The 13,754-nt window shown below is 43.7% G+C and overlaps 1 protein-coding gene and 1 long non-coding RNA gene across 3 annotated transcripts in view; one reads left to right on the forward strand and one right to left on the reverse strand.

Moving 5' to 3' along the window:
* coro2ba (coronin, actin binding protein, 2Ba) overlaps window positions 1-13,754 on the forward strand; it is a 33,081-nt gene that overhangs the window by 16,828 nt on the left and 2,499 nt on the right. For both annotated transcript variants that reach the window (XM_076019392.1, XM_076019401.1), the window contains exons 2-11: window positions 2,003-2,203; window positions 7,525-7,641; window positions 8,155-8,304; window positions 8,873-9,037; window positions 10,038-10,154; window positions 10,281-10,385; window positions 11,120-11,216; window positions 12,186-12,298; window positions 12,648-12,738; window positions 13,201-13,340. In XM_076019392.1, coding sequence (XP_075875507.1) covers window positions 2,003-2,203; window positions 7,525-7,641; window positions 8,155-8,304; window positions 8,873-9,037; window positions 10,038-10,154; window positions 10,281-10,385; window positions 11,120-11,216; window positions 12,186-12,298; window positions 12,648-12,738; window positions 13,201-13,340 — 1,296 coding nt within the window. The remainder of the gene's footprint in view (window positions 1-2,002; window positions 2,204-7,524; window positions 7,642-8,154; window positions 8,305-8,872; window positions 9,038-10,037; window positions 10,155-10,280; window positions 10,386-11,119; window positions 11,217-12,185; window positions 12,299-12,647; window positions 12,739-13,200; window positions 13,341-13,754) is intronic.
* Window positions 8,618-10,023, reverse strand: LOC142884029 (uncharacterized). The gene is made up of 3 exons (XR_012926113.1): window positions 9,883-10,023; window positions 9,484-9,526; window positions 8,618-8,982 (listed from the first exon to the last, which is right to left on the reverse strand). It is a non-coding gene; the product is annotated as an uncharacterized LOC142884029 (long non-coding RNA).

The following is a 13,754-nucleotide window of genomic DNA, read 5'->3' on the forward strand; positions in this document are numbered from 1 at the left end:
GCGAAGTGACGAAGTAAACGCGCTGCAGAGCTAGTTTATTGATGTGGGAAAATACAAATAGTCGCCTAGCTGGAGCGCTCGTATGTGTTCAGGAAAAACACCAATATGAAATGCAAAACAGACATTGACAATAACGTTGTGGCAAACGTTCAACACTTTTATTACTTCGTCTTTCATCGAGGTTAATTATTGGGTTCCATTTCGTCATTTTATAATCTTATGTATTTGTAATAGTAGTATGTAAGACCGCCTCTAAATAAACGTGTGACGTTGCCGTATAGTGATTATCCGGCGTGTCGGGTCGCGCTTGAAAGTTACGCAGTGCAGTTACAGCCGGAACCTCTCGCGGCCTATAGGCGGCACCGTTGATCCTATTAATCGGCTATGTAACACTTTACTGAGTTTGGAATCATAATTTTATGGTCGAAAAGTTACCTAGAGCTGCTTTAAACTGAGGCATTGTTTTGTTGTTTCCTGCCTCTCACATCAAATCTTGAACTTTATACAGAGGTTTGTGCTGGCAGAGCAAGTGATGCGAGAGGAGGAGCTGCGACGTGACGAGGAAGTGTGCAGAATCCCCACAGGCGGCTGAATCTAAAAGAATCCAAAGGGTTTTTAAAAAGGTTGCTAGTGTTTTTTTGCACGTCGGCAATAGAATGATAACTACTGGTCCAATCCAAACCTGGTGTAGGACAACAGAGGCAGTGGCAATGTCACAGTGGAGGCCACGTACTGTATCAATGCAAATGTCACGGAAGGTCCAACCTTTCTAGCAAGGTTGGAGAAGAAAAGAGGAAAAGATAACAACAACTACTGCAGTAGCAGCAGCAGCAGCAGTGCGGTCTGATGGTGCGTCTCTCTGCATGTGAGGTTCCAGTCCTACCAAGAACAATGCTGAATGGAGAAGTGCCTGGTGTCGAACCGGCATCGCTGCAACAGCGACCAGACCACACTCGCCAGCGCCCCCCTCCTCCCTCTCAGGAAATTGTGTCACTCCAACGGTGGAGCTCCGCTTCAGACAATAGGAATCTCCTCTGGCTGTTTTTGTAGGAGGCAAGATGCCTGTTTCCTGTCGGGGGTAGAGTGGACAGGGTCAACTTTCAAACAGCTTCGCGAGGGTCTGGCAACAGAGGAGACTGGAGCAAGATTATGGTTTTGGTCACGTTCAGTCGAAGGTTGCGAAGTGTTGCGAATGCGATTCCCGGGCTTTGTGCCGTGGAGTTCTGAGGAGTGGACGGTTGCTTCGGGATTGTATAGTGCCGGATAAGTGGTGATAGATGGATGGAAAACTGGAATGAAAGTACATCCCAGTTACAGAAATCAGCACAGGATGTTTACATACTCTGGCAAAAAACACTTAACATTATTTAATGGACAGTTACTGCAATTGCAAGAGCTGCAAATGAAAGGAAAGTGACAAAACATCGCCCTGATTAATAGGCCACAATCAGTAGAACACTTTTATCTCAAAGGTTAGGCGTGTAATAATTGGAGATGTTGAAGAATAAGCAGCAACATCAAGTGGTTACATTTTAGATTGCAGCATCTTTCACTCTCTCTCCCCCTCCTGAGCCTGCCTGAGAGCTACAGTGGCCTGTCCACCATCTTCTTCGTTGGTTTATTTATTTAAGGGAAGCGTAAGTTCAGCCTAATTATCAAACGAGCTGTCAGGTGGGCTGGATTGTCCCCACCAGGCCTCCTTAGAAATATGGCGGTGCAAGATGGCAGCTAACTGGGAGCAAGACCCTTGCTGTATGTCTGTTCTTATATACGGTTAATAAGAAAAATGGTCTGTACTGCGATTATAGACTTGTGTTCGTGTATTTATGGGCACGATACTAAGTTTTTACCAGTATAAAAATCATAAATCAAGCCAAATGTTACACACTGGACCTTTACCCAAAAAAAAGCTGCTGCGTGAGCTTAAAGAGTCAGTCAAAATTCTTTCCTTCTGGCTAATTCGGTCGTTTATTTTATTGTTCTTTTTTTGTCTCACTCCCAGATGTCATGGCGTCCGACCTACCGAGGCTCCAAGTTTCGAAACGTCTACGGCAAAGTGGGCAACCGGGAGCACTGCTTCGACGGCATCCCCATCACCAAGAACGTCCACGACAATCACTTCTGCGCCGTCAACTCCAAGTTCGTGGCCGTGGTCACCGAGAGCGCCGGCGGAGGTTCTTTCATAGTCATACCTGTAACGCAGGTAAGGGCGCCGCTACACTCCTGGCACGCCGTTTGCGTGTTTGTTTTTCCGCGTCGCCGTCATATTTCACCTTTTACCACACCCGTCTTTATTTATTTATTATTTAGATCTAGATATAGAGTTTTTGGCAAATGCTAATTCTCAACTCCAGTCCCTGCTTGGGCTTTTCCACAACATTGCTGTACAAATTAAACATGCACTGATTATAAAGACCATCCTATACAATTCAATAATTCAGGAATCCAATGTTGTTTTTATAAACTCACTGATTGATATACATTGATATACAGCAATTAAATAGACATCTATTGGAAAAACCCTACCATACAATTCAATCTTCTGCTATTGCATTTATATGATACAAAACATTCACTTTCCCACGCAATGTACGCACTATTTTTTACAATTTTGTTTTGTCTTTAACATGGTCCTAGTCCTGGATTGGAGGAGATTTGTGACTAATATTTTTTTGCTTTGGCGACGGGGGTGTCCATGCTTCCATCAACAGTGGCAGCTTGCCCTGATTGACTGCGAGCCCCAGCATTCACAGTGTCTGCTGTCCGTTCACCGCACACCCGTGTGGGGTTCACAACAGATTTTTGCGGTTGCAGCTATTTTGCGTCACTCTGATATCTGAGGCTTTTAAAACTGCTTTTTTGCACAAATTCCTGACAAGCCTGCCGGAAAGCGTTGCTGGTAGGAGTGGCATTAATACATTAATGCATCGGGATGTCATCTGTAAACAGAACAAATACAATACAGTTGCTTTGGAAAGGGCAAAGTTTAATTCCATTGTTGGGGAAAGACGAGGTTTTTTCTGCCTCACCGCTGTCTCACGCTTGTTTACCATCTTCACGGCCTTGAGGTGGTGCATTTTATTTAGATGTTTTCTTTCCTCGAAGGCACAAAGTCAGCATGTTTTGTTTTTTTTTCACTTTTAAGAAATTTCTCTTTCAAGCGAAAGCTTTACAGCCCGTTAAAGCAGGACAGGTTCAGCATTTTTCAACAAGAAGAAGAAGGAGTCCTCAGTTGAGGCTGTTGACTGTATGTGCAGAAGGACGGAGTCATTGTGAGGTCACCCATCGGATCGCAAATACCTGCTCTGAAGCCCAGAAGTTGGTTTAACGGTCAGTGTCATCTTGAGAAGATTACATATCTGGATGTGCGGGTGGTAGCAGAGGCGGACCACAACCCCACGCTAACCCAGCCCACCCACCTGCTGGTCAACTACAGTTGGTGACTAAAACTGTAGCCACAATCACAACGTTTGTATTCAAAATTAGACCAAGTCAGACAAAAGGGACACTAGGGCCTATTAAATGGATTGTATAACAATTTGGGCCAACAATTTTTTTTTAACCAGATTGTAATGGTGGTCTGGTAATTTAGTGATCCTTCTCTGTATTGACAGCCAGCCATTTCTAGTCTTTTTGCAACCATTTTTGGAGGTCCCTACTGGCCAAACGATAGAATGCACTTCCGAGTTGGCCTCCATCGTTGCAGACACTCGCTGCTGCTGCTGCTGCTACTTCTAAGCTTCTACTTCTCTGCGTGATTCATTCGAAGTGAGGGGTTCGCAGTGACTACAACATGTGCACGGTTGAACTTATGTCTTCTGTTGCCCTTCATTCTGGTCCTAAAAAGAGAACCTCACTTCACAGAGTCGTTGGATCTCTGCTTTTTATGATATCGGTACTCCGGTTCCGGTTGTGCACATGGGCTGCTTTGGCGATCTGTCCGTCCCTGCTGGGCAGCCGGCTGTTGTTTCTGCCAATATGATGAGTTTACTTTGTCATCATTAGCAGCAGCAGCAGCCGTAGAGATGAGAGGTGGTGGCTTCAGCGTGGCCTCCTACTGTAGAAACAAACAAAAAAAAAAATCTGTTGTTTAAAAAAAAAAAAAAAAAAAAACATCTTTTAGAGTTGAAACATCTCTTCTGCAAATCGCACCGGTGATGTACAGTTGGTGAGGCTGGCAGTCTCCATCCCTAATTAATAGGGAGCGTGCTCTCCAGTGGCTCTGCGCAAGGTGTGACCGTGGCTGACGTGCTCGGATGGCAGCCGGCGAGACGGCCATATGGCGGAGGGACTCCATCCGTCACCACCTGGCGCACCGAGCCGGCCAGAAAGTGATAGCCAAGGTCACAAACGGCGACGTAACACCTCAGCCAGACAAAGACTGGCTGAGGATGCGGCGGGTGTGGCTCCGCCCTCCCTGCTGCGGCTGCAGTGAAGCTATCAGTGTGCAAAATGAAACCATGCAGCCATCCAGTGTTCTGAAAGGTTTATGTCATTATTTGGAAGAAAGATTCAAATTTTCTTTTGCATTTTAAGTTTTTTTAAATATTTTTTTTCATTTTGTCTGATAACAATTTAAATGAGCTCAGTTCATTTGTCCACTGTTCGTTTACGCAGCAGGACCGATATATATACACATATTTTCATATATATATATATATATGTATATATATGTATATATACACACATATATATATATATGAACATTTTATGGTCCTTATGCTGGCAGGATTTTATCTCCAGCGTTATTATTGATGTGTAGCAATGCTATAAAATGCTGCCAGCCCCTCTCAAACAAAGCCATTACTGTAAAACATCCAGGCCTCCCGGCAGCTCCTGGTGCGCATATACATATATATATATATTCATAGTCACAAGAGCATGTGACAAACTGCTGTGTCACTGTAATTTAGACTCTAGTAGGCCAGTAAGTGAGATTTATTCACCCGACCTGGGGCCTGTACTATGAGGCAGCACAGCTGAAGCCAGACAGGGTTCCACATCCTGAATGACCGCGCTGGATGGTACAGAGTTGCGCTGTGTCTCAGGAAATGACATTGGCGGCGTTTTTTTTTCTTTCTCCTGATATCAGTTTCAAAGTTACAGACTAAGAGCAGCTTTTTCAGCTCTATAACATTCAGATGAACATAAGCAGTGATATGAACGCCTCTGTGTTATATATTAGATATTAATATTCACACCACCCACGTTCTGTCGTTATTTGCCTGCAGCCCAGTATAGACTTGCTTCAGGCTTTAGTACTTATATATATAAATATATATATATATACATATATATATATATATATAATACTTGATGATGATGAAGATGATGACAAGCATGGTTTACTCATTGCTATTGAAATAAGCCGCTGTTAATTGCTGTCCATGACTATTGATCCAAAAAAAGAAAATCTACCTCCTAGTTCATCTCACTCTGTTCAGCAGTGCATCAGTGCATAAAAATAGAATACAATATGATAAGATGAATCCTTTATTGCACTCATTCTTTTTCAGGGAGCAGTTGCATCACATCGCATCGCAATGTGTCTGCCAAGCATCAGCTGCCCTGCAGTGACACTGAGTCCACACAGCTGCACTGCTCAGTCTTGTTAGTCAAGATTTATTGGAAATTGGAGATCAATCGGCATCGGCGGTGGAGCCGCTGGCAGGCAATTTTCGCTTGCGCTGTACGCAACAGTACTTGCGTCACAGTGGGCGGAAGTGAGAGCCACAGTGGCCAGCAGGCCGGAGGCTCCACACCTCAAAATGAGAAAACTTTTAGCTCGAAGATACCTTTTCGAGGCGTAATTCCCTCATAATGTCTGGTTGAGCTTCCGAACACTGTGGCTCCCTGCAGACTTCATTACTTTGCAGGTAATTAGCTCCGTCTAAATTCAGCGTCCCTCAGATCCGCCGTTATTAATGTTTTCAGGCCGTGCTAGAACCTTCCAGTCACTGACAAAGTCAGAGTAACAGCTGATTCATCCTTTGAATCGTCCTCTTTTTGTATTTTCCACTTAATATGAGAAGATGTTATGTAGCCCTTGTGGTTAACTTTTACATCAGAACTTCTTTTTTATAATAATAATCTCTTCCTTTTTTTTAATCTGTTTTTTAAATCCGGACTGCTTCTATACTGTACAAATTGCCTTGAGCCCTCTTTTCATAATAGGTTCTCAAAATAACCCCTTGTGATGTCACAAAGTGCACTGCTGGTCCGTCGGGTTATTGACCACCGCCCCCAATCAGGTGTTAGCTCCTCCCTGTGAGGTTGCCTTGTTTTTAATCCCCTTCCAAACATACACAAGGCTTGACAAGGCAACAGTGTTGCTTTAAACAGAAGGTAAAATATTCTGTTTTCAGCACTTGTGTTTTTCTTGCATAATCAGTTATGTGTGGCTTCTCAAATCAATTCTGGTTGATTTTTTTATTATTATATATATATATATATGTGTATATATATATATATATATATATATATATATATATATATATATATATATATATATATATATATATATATATGTATATATGTATATTTTTTTTAACAACAATGTCTGAGTGACATACAAAAATTATAAGCACACAAACAGGGATTATTTTATTAATTTATTAATTTATTTACAACACAAACAGTACTGAGACTCATTATTGAAAGTAACTTCAGGGAGAGAATCCGTGGACAGTTTTTTTTTTTTTTGTTGTTGTTGTTTTTCCTTCCTTGTGCATTGAGGAAGTCACGGAGCAAATATTCATTATTCATTGTTGTAGCGTGTTGCGATTTGTTAAAGTATCCCGGCAGAGAATCTCTTCAGGGTTCGCTGAGGACATTACTTGTCTCTTGCTCTCTCTCTCTCTCTCTCTCTCTTGCTCTCTCACTCTCTCTCTCTCTCTCTCTCTCTCTCTCTCTCTCTCTCTCTCTCTCTCTCACACACACACACACACACACACACACACACACACACACACAGGCACACGCTTACGCAGGATTTTAGTGGCCTGACGCTCAGCAGCAAATCTCTCAGGAAATAAAAAGAAAGAGGTCAGTGGACTGACGTTGCATCAAAGATTCATGGCATCCTGACCAGCAGCTCTCCGCTGTGGCTCGTTTTAGAAGATACTGCCCCCCTGTGGACTCTGCGGTTTATTGCAAAAACAATAACGCCGCCTCAGATGCCCCTGTGCAATAATAACCAGGCATGCTTTGTTTTGTTTGGGATTTTTTTATTATTATTTTTTTATTGAATCATCCTGCACTTTGTGATAAACTTCCTTTTTTCAGCCCTCACATCAATAAAACATTATTATCCTTCACTGACACTCATAAATTAAACCAGTGCTTGCACTCAGTAGTAAATTATATTTCTATTATTTAGGCCTTCTATAAATACATGTTGGTATTGTTTCAGTGTGTCTATTCTAGTTTCCCTCATTTTAAGGAAACTGCTGCCATCACACTTGGCCTTCGTCTTGTCCCTCAAAGCTGAACTTGTTGATGCGATACAATCTTCCTCTCTTGCAGTCGGGCCGCCTGGACTGCCATTTCCCAAAGGTTTGCGGTCATCAGGGCAACGTGCTGGACATCAAGTGGAATCCCTTCTTCGAGAACATCATCGCATCCTGCTCTGAAGACACTTCGGTGAGGAACCTTCTCTTCGATCTATCCGTCTATCTTCTTGGGGCTGGTTTAACGGTCTCAGCTGCCCCGTTGCGTGGCTGAAACCGGCAAACGGCAGCTGTGGGACGCCGCTCGCCATTCGCGCACCGACCGGGTCACATGACCTGAGCCGCCGTCTCAAATCCCAGTCGCCGTTTGCCCTAATCTCGGCTTTTGACATTACATAAACAAAGACCCCGGCTGCGTTTTCCCCAGGAAAATGCACCTGTTACATGACCCGCCCGCTTTCTCTCTCTCTCTATCTCGCCCTCCCACTTGTTGGAAGATAATCTCCCGCCTCTGACCACAGCCTGTAATCCAGTCTAATCCTAATGCAGTGGACTGCATCGATACGCCGGTTGCTATTTTTGACCAGAGGTCTGGAGCAGCGTGGCCATGACTTTAGGTGGAGGGCTACACACAGTTAGAGAAGCGAGAGGTGGCGTTGAAATACCACAAAGCTCTTCAGTTGCATGTGTGCGTGTGTTCTCGCAGGTGCGAGTATGGGAGATCCCAGAGGGCGGCTTGAGGCGCAACATGACGGAGGCGGTGCTGGAGCTGTACGGACACAGCAGACGGGTGGGGCTGATCGAGTGGCACCCGACCAGCAGCGGCATCCTCTTCAGCGCCGGCTATGACTACAAGGTACCGGCGAAGGTCAAACCCTCGCAGAGAACCAGTGCACTGCTGGTTAAGCCATTGAGACCTGAGGCCGGCTGAAAAAAAGAAGAAGAAGAAGAAAAAGAGACACTCTGTAGCACAAAAAAAAAAAATCCAAACGCATTGAGAGTCAACGTTTTTTTTTTGTTGTTTTTTTTAAACTGTATAAGCACAATAAAACTGATTGAAATTAGTAGAATTGAGCAAACCTTTATTAGCCACAGAATTGGGGATTGCTCTTTAAAGCAGCAGCAGGAATCAGAGATAACACAGAGAAGAATAAATAAGAATTGTTTGCACATCTCATTGGAAAAAAAGCTCTCAGCAAAAATAGTTAAATAGATGAAAAATAAACTAATAAAAAAGTCATATCAAAAATTAGAAACGGCTGGCACTACCTTCAATAAAAAAATATGACTAAATTATTTTTTTCCACTTCTGTAAGATTAAACTCTCCTGAATTTCACTGCCATAAACCTCAAAGCACAATTCCAGCGATTCAATCGATTCGAGCGCCACAGTTTCCAGCCTGTTGTTTCTCCAACTGCGACAGATCCTCATCTGGAACCTGGAGATCGGGGAGCCGGTGAAGATGATCGACTGCCACACCGACGTCATCCTCAGCATGTCCTTCAACACCGACGGCAGCCTGCTGGCCACCAGCTGCAAGGACAAGAAGATGCGGATCATCGAGCCGCGCTCGGGAGCCGTCATGCAGGTCAGAGGGAGCGAAGACGCGCCGGTTTTGAGTCAAGTCCATCGCAAACTTTCGAAAAAGCGTTCCGTCCTTATTATCGCTTCATGTTAACACACCTTTCAAATCATGTGATGCAAAGCCAGGTAGAAAACACTTGATGACCTCTGTGGCGATCAATCATCAATTTTACATTTTAACTTTCCTTCTTCACAATTTAAGCAGGTCTTCAAACCTCCCAATCCCTGAAATCTAAATCATTTTGAAGCAAAATTTGTAATGTCATTAATTATCATTGATGTTTTTTATTGCCTGCTATCTTATATCTAATTGCCAACTGTGAAATACACGCAAAATAAATGTGGAAGCTGAGTTTTGTTGCCTGCTCTCAACCGCTGCATGTGTGACGCTCATGATCTCCCTGCCAGACTGCCGTGAATTCAACACAACTGATTAGACCCATAGCTGACCTCGCTCCTGTCGCTGATCAGCACCGGGCAGCGGGAGGAGGAGCTGCAGAGACGATTTGTGAAAAGAAGAAATTGGTGCCTGATAACAAAAAAATGACTAATTGAGAAAGAGATTAATCTCAGGCTGCAGGACTCAAACTTCCAAAATGACTTCTGTGTCAACAGCGGAATGAAAAGAATCGGAGGTCATGTTATAAAGAAACTTGTAATTAAGAATTATAAAGTGAATGCAATGGTAAATCAAATCAGATGCCAACATCAAGATGCTGTATTGTATATACTGGTGTGGCCCTGATATGAATTTCGGTGCACACAGCTCATGGAAATATATTTACTGACTCATTTATGAGGCTTCAGTCATCCATATAATAGAAGTGGCCGCATTCCATTCATACCTACCTGTATGCAACATCAGGGAAGCAGCTCAGATCGATTTGGCTCCTCGGTGGGATCGTCTCCCCGTCATGCTGTGCTTTCGGTGCCTTCCTGCCTGCTCATAAATAACCAATAATTATTAAAATCTATTCCTCCCACTCGTCACACCTCCGCTGCAGCAAGCCAGCTGTAAGAACCACCGGGTGAACCGAGTGGTGTTCCTGGGCAACATGAAGCGGCTGCTCACCACCGGCTTCTCCCGCTGGAACACCCGGCAGATCGCCCTGTGGGACCAGGTCAGCACGCCACCTCCATATGGCCTCAATTGGCTGTGAGGCCAGAGTGGGCGGAGCAAGAGTGTGAATAACGCGTCATTCCCTGGGCGTGTGTCTGTGTGTGTGTGTGTTGGTCGGTCTCCCCAGGAGGACTTGTCCATGCCAATAGTGGAGGAGGACATCGACGGCCTGTCGGGACTCTTGTTTCCCTTCTACGACGCCGACACGCACATGTTGTACCTGGCAGGAAAGGTCAGCGCTTATCACAGCAGGAAAATGCGTCGTTGTCTGACTCTGTTTATCTCTACGAGGGTTAGGGCCACAAGAAGAGAAAGAAATGTTACAGGAAGGAGATTTTTATTCAAGTTTTTCCATTTCGAGTTTTACGTTGCAATATTGTGAATAAAGTCAAAATTCCGTGAGAAAAGTTGACATAAAAAAGACAGAATTTTGTGGATAAAGTCGATGTAAAAAAAAAAAGACATTTCGTGAATGAAATAGAAATATTGTGAATAAAGGCAACGTTAAAAAAAAGACAAAACTTTGTGAATAAAGTCGAAATTTCGTACATAACGTTTACGTTAAAAAAGATGAAATTTCGTGAATAAAGCAGAAATTTCATGAATTAAGTCAATGCAAATAAAGTGAAAAGTGGTGGATTAACCCAGTTACCCACAATTAAAAGCAAACTGTCGAAAAAAGGCGTATCCCACAAGGTTCACACACTAATCAAGTACTCCACTAGACTTGCAGGTAGAGCCTTTCAACTTTATTCTCGACATTTTGACTTCACGTTGAGATGACTTGCAAAATTTCGAATTTAATCACAAATTTATTATTATTTTTTTTACAACTTTGTTCTCGAAATTTCGACTTTAATCTCGAAATTTCTAATTTATTCTTGAATTGGAAACTTGACAACTGGGCTTAATTCCGAAGAAGCGCGCTTGTTTGGAACGGCGGGTAACTGAGACCTTCTGCCACAGGGAGACGGTAACATCCGCTACTTCGAGATCACCTCGGAGAAGCCGTACCTGCAGTACCTGATGGAGTTCCGCTCGCCGACGCCGCAGAAAGGTCTCGGTAAGTTCAGCTGCAGCAGCGGCCACATTGTACAAACTATCAGTGAGGGTCGATACCAGTGTTGGTATCAGTGTAATAATCAACACTTTAAAGTTGTCTCAAACATTACGTAAACAACATAAACGTAAAAGTATTTTTTAGCTCGTATCATGAAGTGATTGTGACGATACAAAATGACAAGAAAAAGAAAATGATGGACAAACTTTCAGCTCTTTGAGGGAACTGCTGCTGTTTTCTAAGGTCTTGAGTGGCGTGAACAAGAAAATACTATCCAAATTGTGTACAGGGTTTTAAAAGATCAATAATCCAGGGGAAAATAAATCACAAACACAGTTAAAGATCATGAAAATTCATGGTAGCACTTCCTTGGATGGGTGTGCAAAAGACTGACATGACGCTGTCACAATCATGACGTGACACCTGTCATGACCTCTGATTACACTTTATGAAGGCTTAAGGCGGTTGTCATTCAGTGTCAGTCGGTAAATGATCTTATTTTAAATGGCAAGTTGACACTGTTTGAACCATTGGTAAAGTGTCATGTCAGACGTCATGTCACGATTATCACGTCAGTCTCATGCACACCCACCCACACAAGCACTCGACACATTTGATCACATGGTCCACTTCAATTAAGATCTGCATCGACAATGATGCCACTAATTATTCAGCAGGCATGGAATCGAGACCAAATGTTGCAGCGTTCCACGCCACCGTTCACTGTTGAGCAGTGACGTCGCCTCCGTCCTCATTAGCCGCGCGGGAGAGGGAGAGGGAAGGAATAACACGAGACGCCCGGCTCGTCTTTAGTGGCGCCGGAGCCGTAGGGAGGCAGAGCTCAGATGAACGTAGCGCTCTCCTGCTTCCCTCCGATCAGGCTGCGGCTCGACGTGAGTCACGTCGCTCGGCGTCGGGCTGCCCGAGAGCCTGCTGCGTCAACCCCTCCCCCACCTCTGCTCTCGTCTGCAGGTGTGATGCCAAAGCACGGGCTGGATGTGGGAGCGTGTGAGGTCTTCCGCTTCTACAAGCTGGTCACGCTGAAGGGTCTGATCGAGCCCATCTCCATGATCGTGCCGAGGAGGGTGAGAAGCCGACTGCCACGTCCCCGATCTGTCCGCCCACTCGCTCGGGCGGCCCGAGCAGACAGAGGACGGGTGTTTACACTTGATTTCCTGAATCCGGTTTCATTCAAGATTCAAGATCTTTTATTGTCGCCACACGAGCGTGACTGTGGGCTTTCACACAGACAGACAATATAGAAATATACATGCAATTTCTTTTGTTTTTCAATAGAAATATAGCACACATAGATACGAAAGATGTAGAATATCAAAGATACAAAACACCTCTATATTTACAGACTGAATTGAAATGAAATAATGCACTGCGACCCGACTTCAGTCAAACACTCGTCTGCTTGCTGATTTGCAGTCGGACACGTACCAGGAGGACATCTACCCCATGACCGCAGGCACAGAACCGGCTCTGTCCGCCAGCGAATGGTTGAGTGGCGTCAACAGAGGTGATTCGTTAATTCATGTATTTTCAACTAATATTGGCCATCATGAGGTGCAGGGAATACTTAACTTACATAACTTACATAACTTACATACTTACCTACTTAATATGGCAACCTTTATTGTCTCAAATGTGATGCAAATATTTATTTCTCGTTCAGTCGTGATCAAATTGAGCTCTGATTTGCATTTTGACTCCAGTACGTACAGTCGACTAAGGAAGAAAGGAGTGTTTCCAACTTTTCTCATAAAAGCTCGGACTGAAATAAGCAGACAAGTTCATTCATTCATTCATAAATTCATTTATTGATTCTTTCAATTATTTAAATTATATCAATTCAAGTTGATTGTTTCTTACTAGTTTTGTGCGTGTGTGTGTGTGTGTGTGTGTGTGTGTGTGTGTGTGTGTGTGTGTGTGTGTGTGTGTGTGAGCGCGCGCGTGCGTGCGTGCTGCTTCATGCAAACAGACCCCGTCCTGATGTCGCTGAAGGAAGGTTACCAACGTCCAAACCAGTTGGTGTTTAAAGCCCCGGTGAAGGAGAAGAAGAGTGTGGTGGTGAACGGGATCGACCTGCTGGAAAATGTGCCGCCCAGAACGGAGAATGAGGTATGTGGGTGGAGTGATGAAGGGAACCACCGCAGCAGCGGGGCAGAAATATTTTATTTTGAATGCTTATATATATATATATATATAGACATGTATATATATATATACATATATATGTATATATATATTTTTTTTTTAAGAAATTGTCAGTGAACTTCTCTATGTGACGTGTTGAAGCTTCTTCCTGTTTCAAGAAGTGAGAAATAGATAGATAAATATGCATTCATGTAACTAAATAAATAACAATGTGGCAGAACTTTTATTTATTTTGTCCAATATAGCAATAAATAATTATACTAACAAACAGCCCCAATAATCCTGCTTGTTACCGAGGTGTCGTGTTTCCTGTGAGATTCTCACGCTGCTTCCGCCCCCGCGGCTCCAACCAAAGTGTCCTTTACCTGCCTCCTCCAC

This window comes from Nelusetta ayraudi, unplaced genomic scaffold (assembly GCF_046127955.1).
Source record: "Nelusetta ayraudi isolate G7.1 ecotype Tasmania unplaced genomic scaffold, CSIRO-AGI_Nayr_v1 ptg000002l, whole genome shotgun sequence".
Lineage (NCBI taxonomy): Eukaryota > Metazoa > Chordata > Actinopteri > Tetraodontiformes > Monacanthidae > Nelusetta > Nelusetta ayraudi.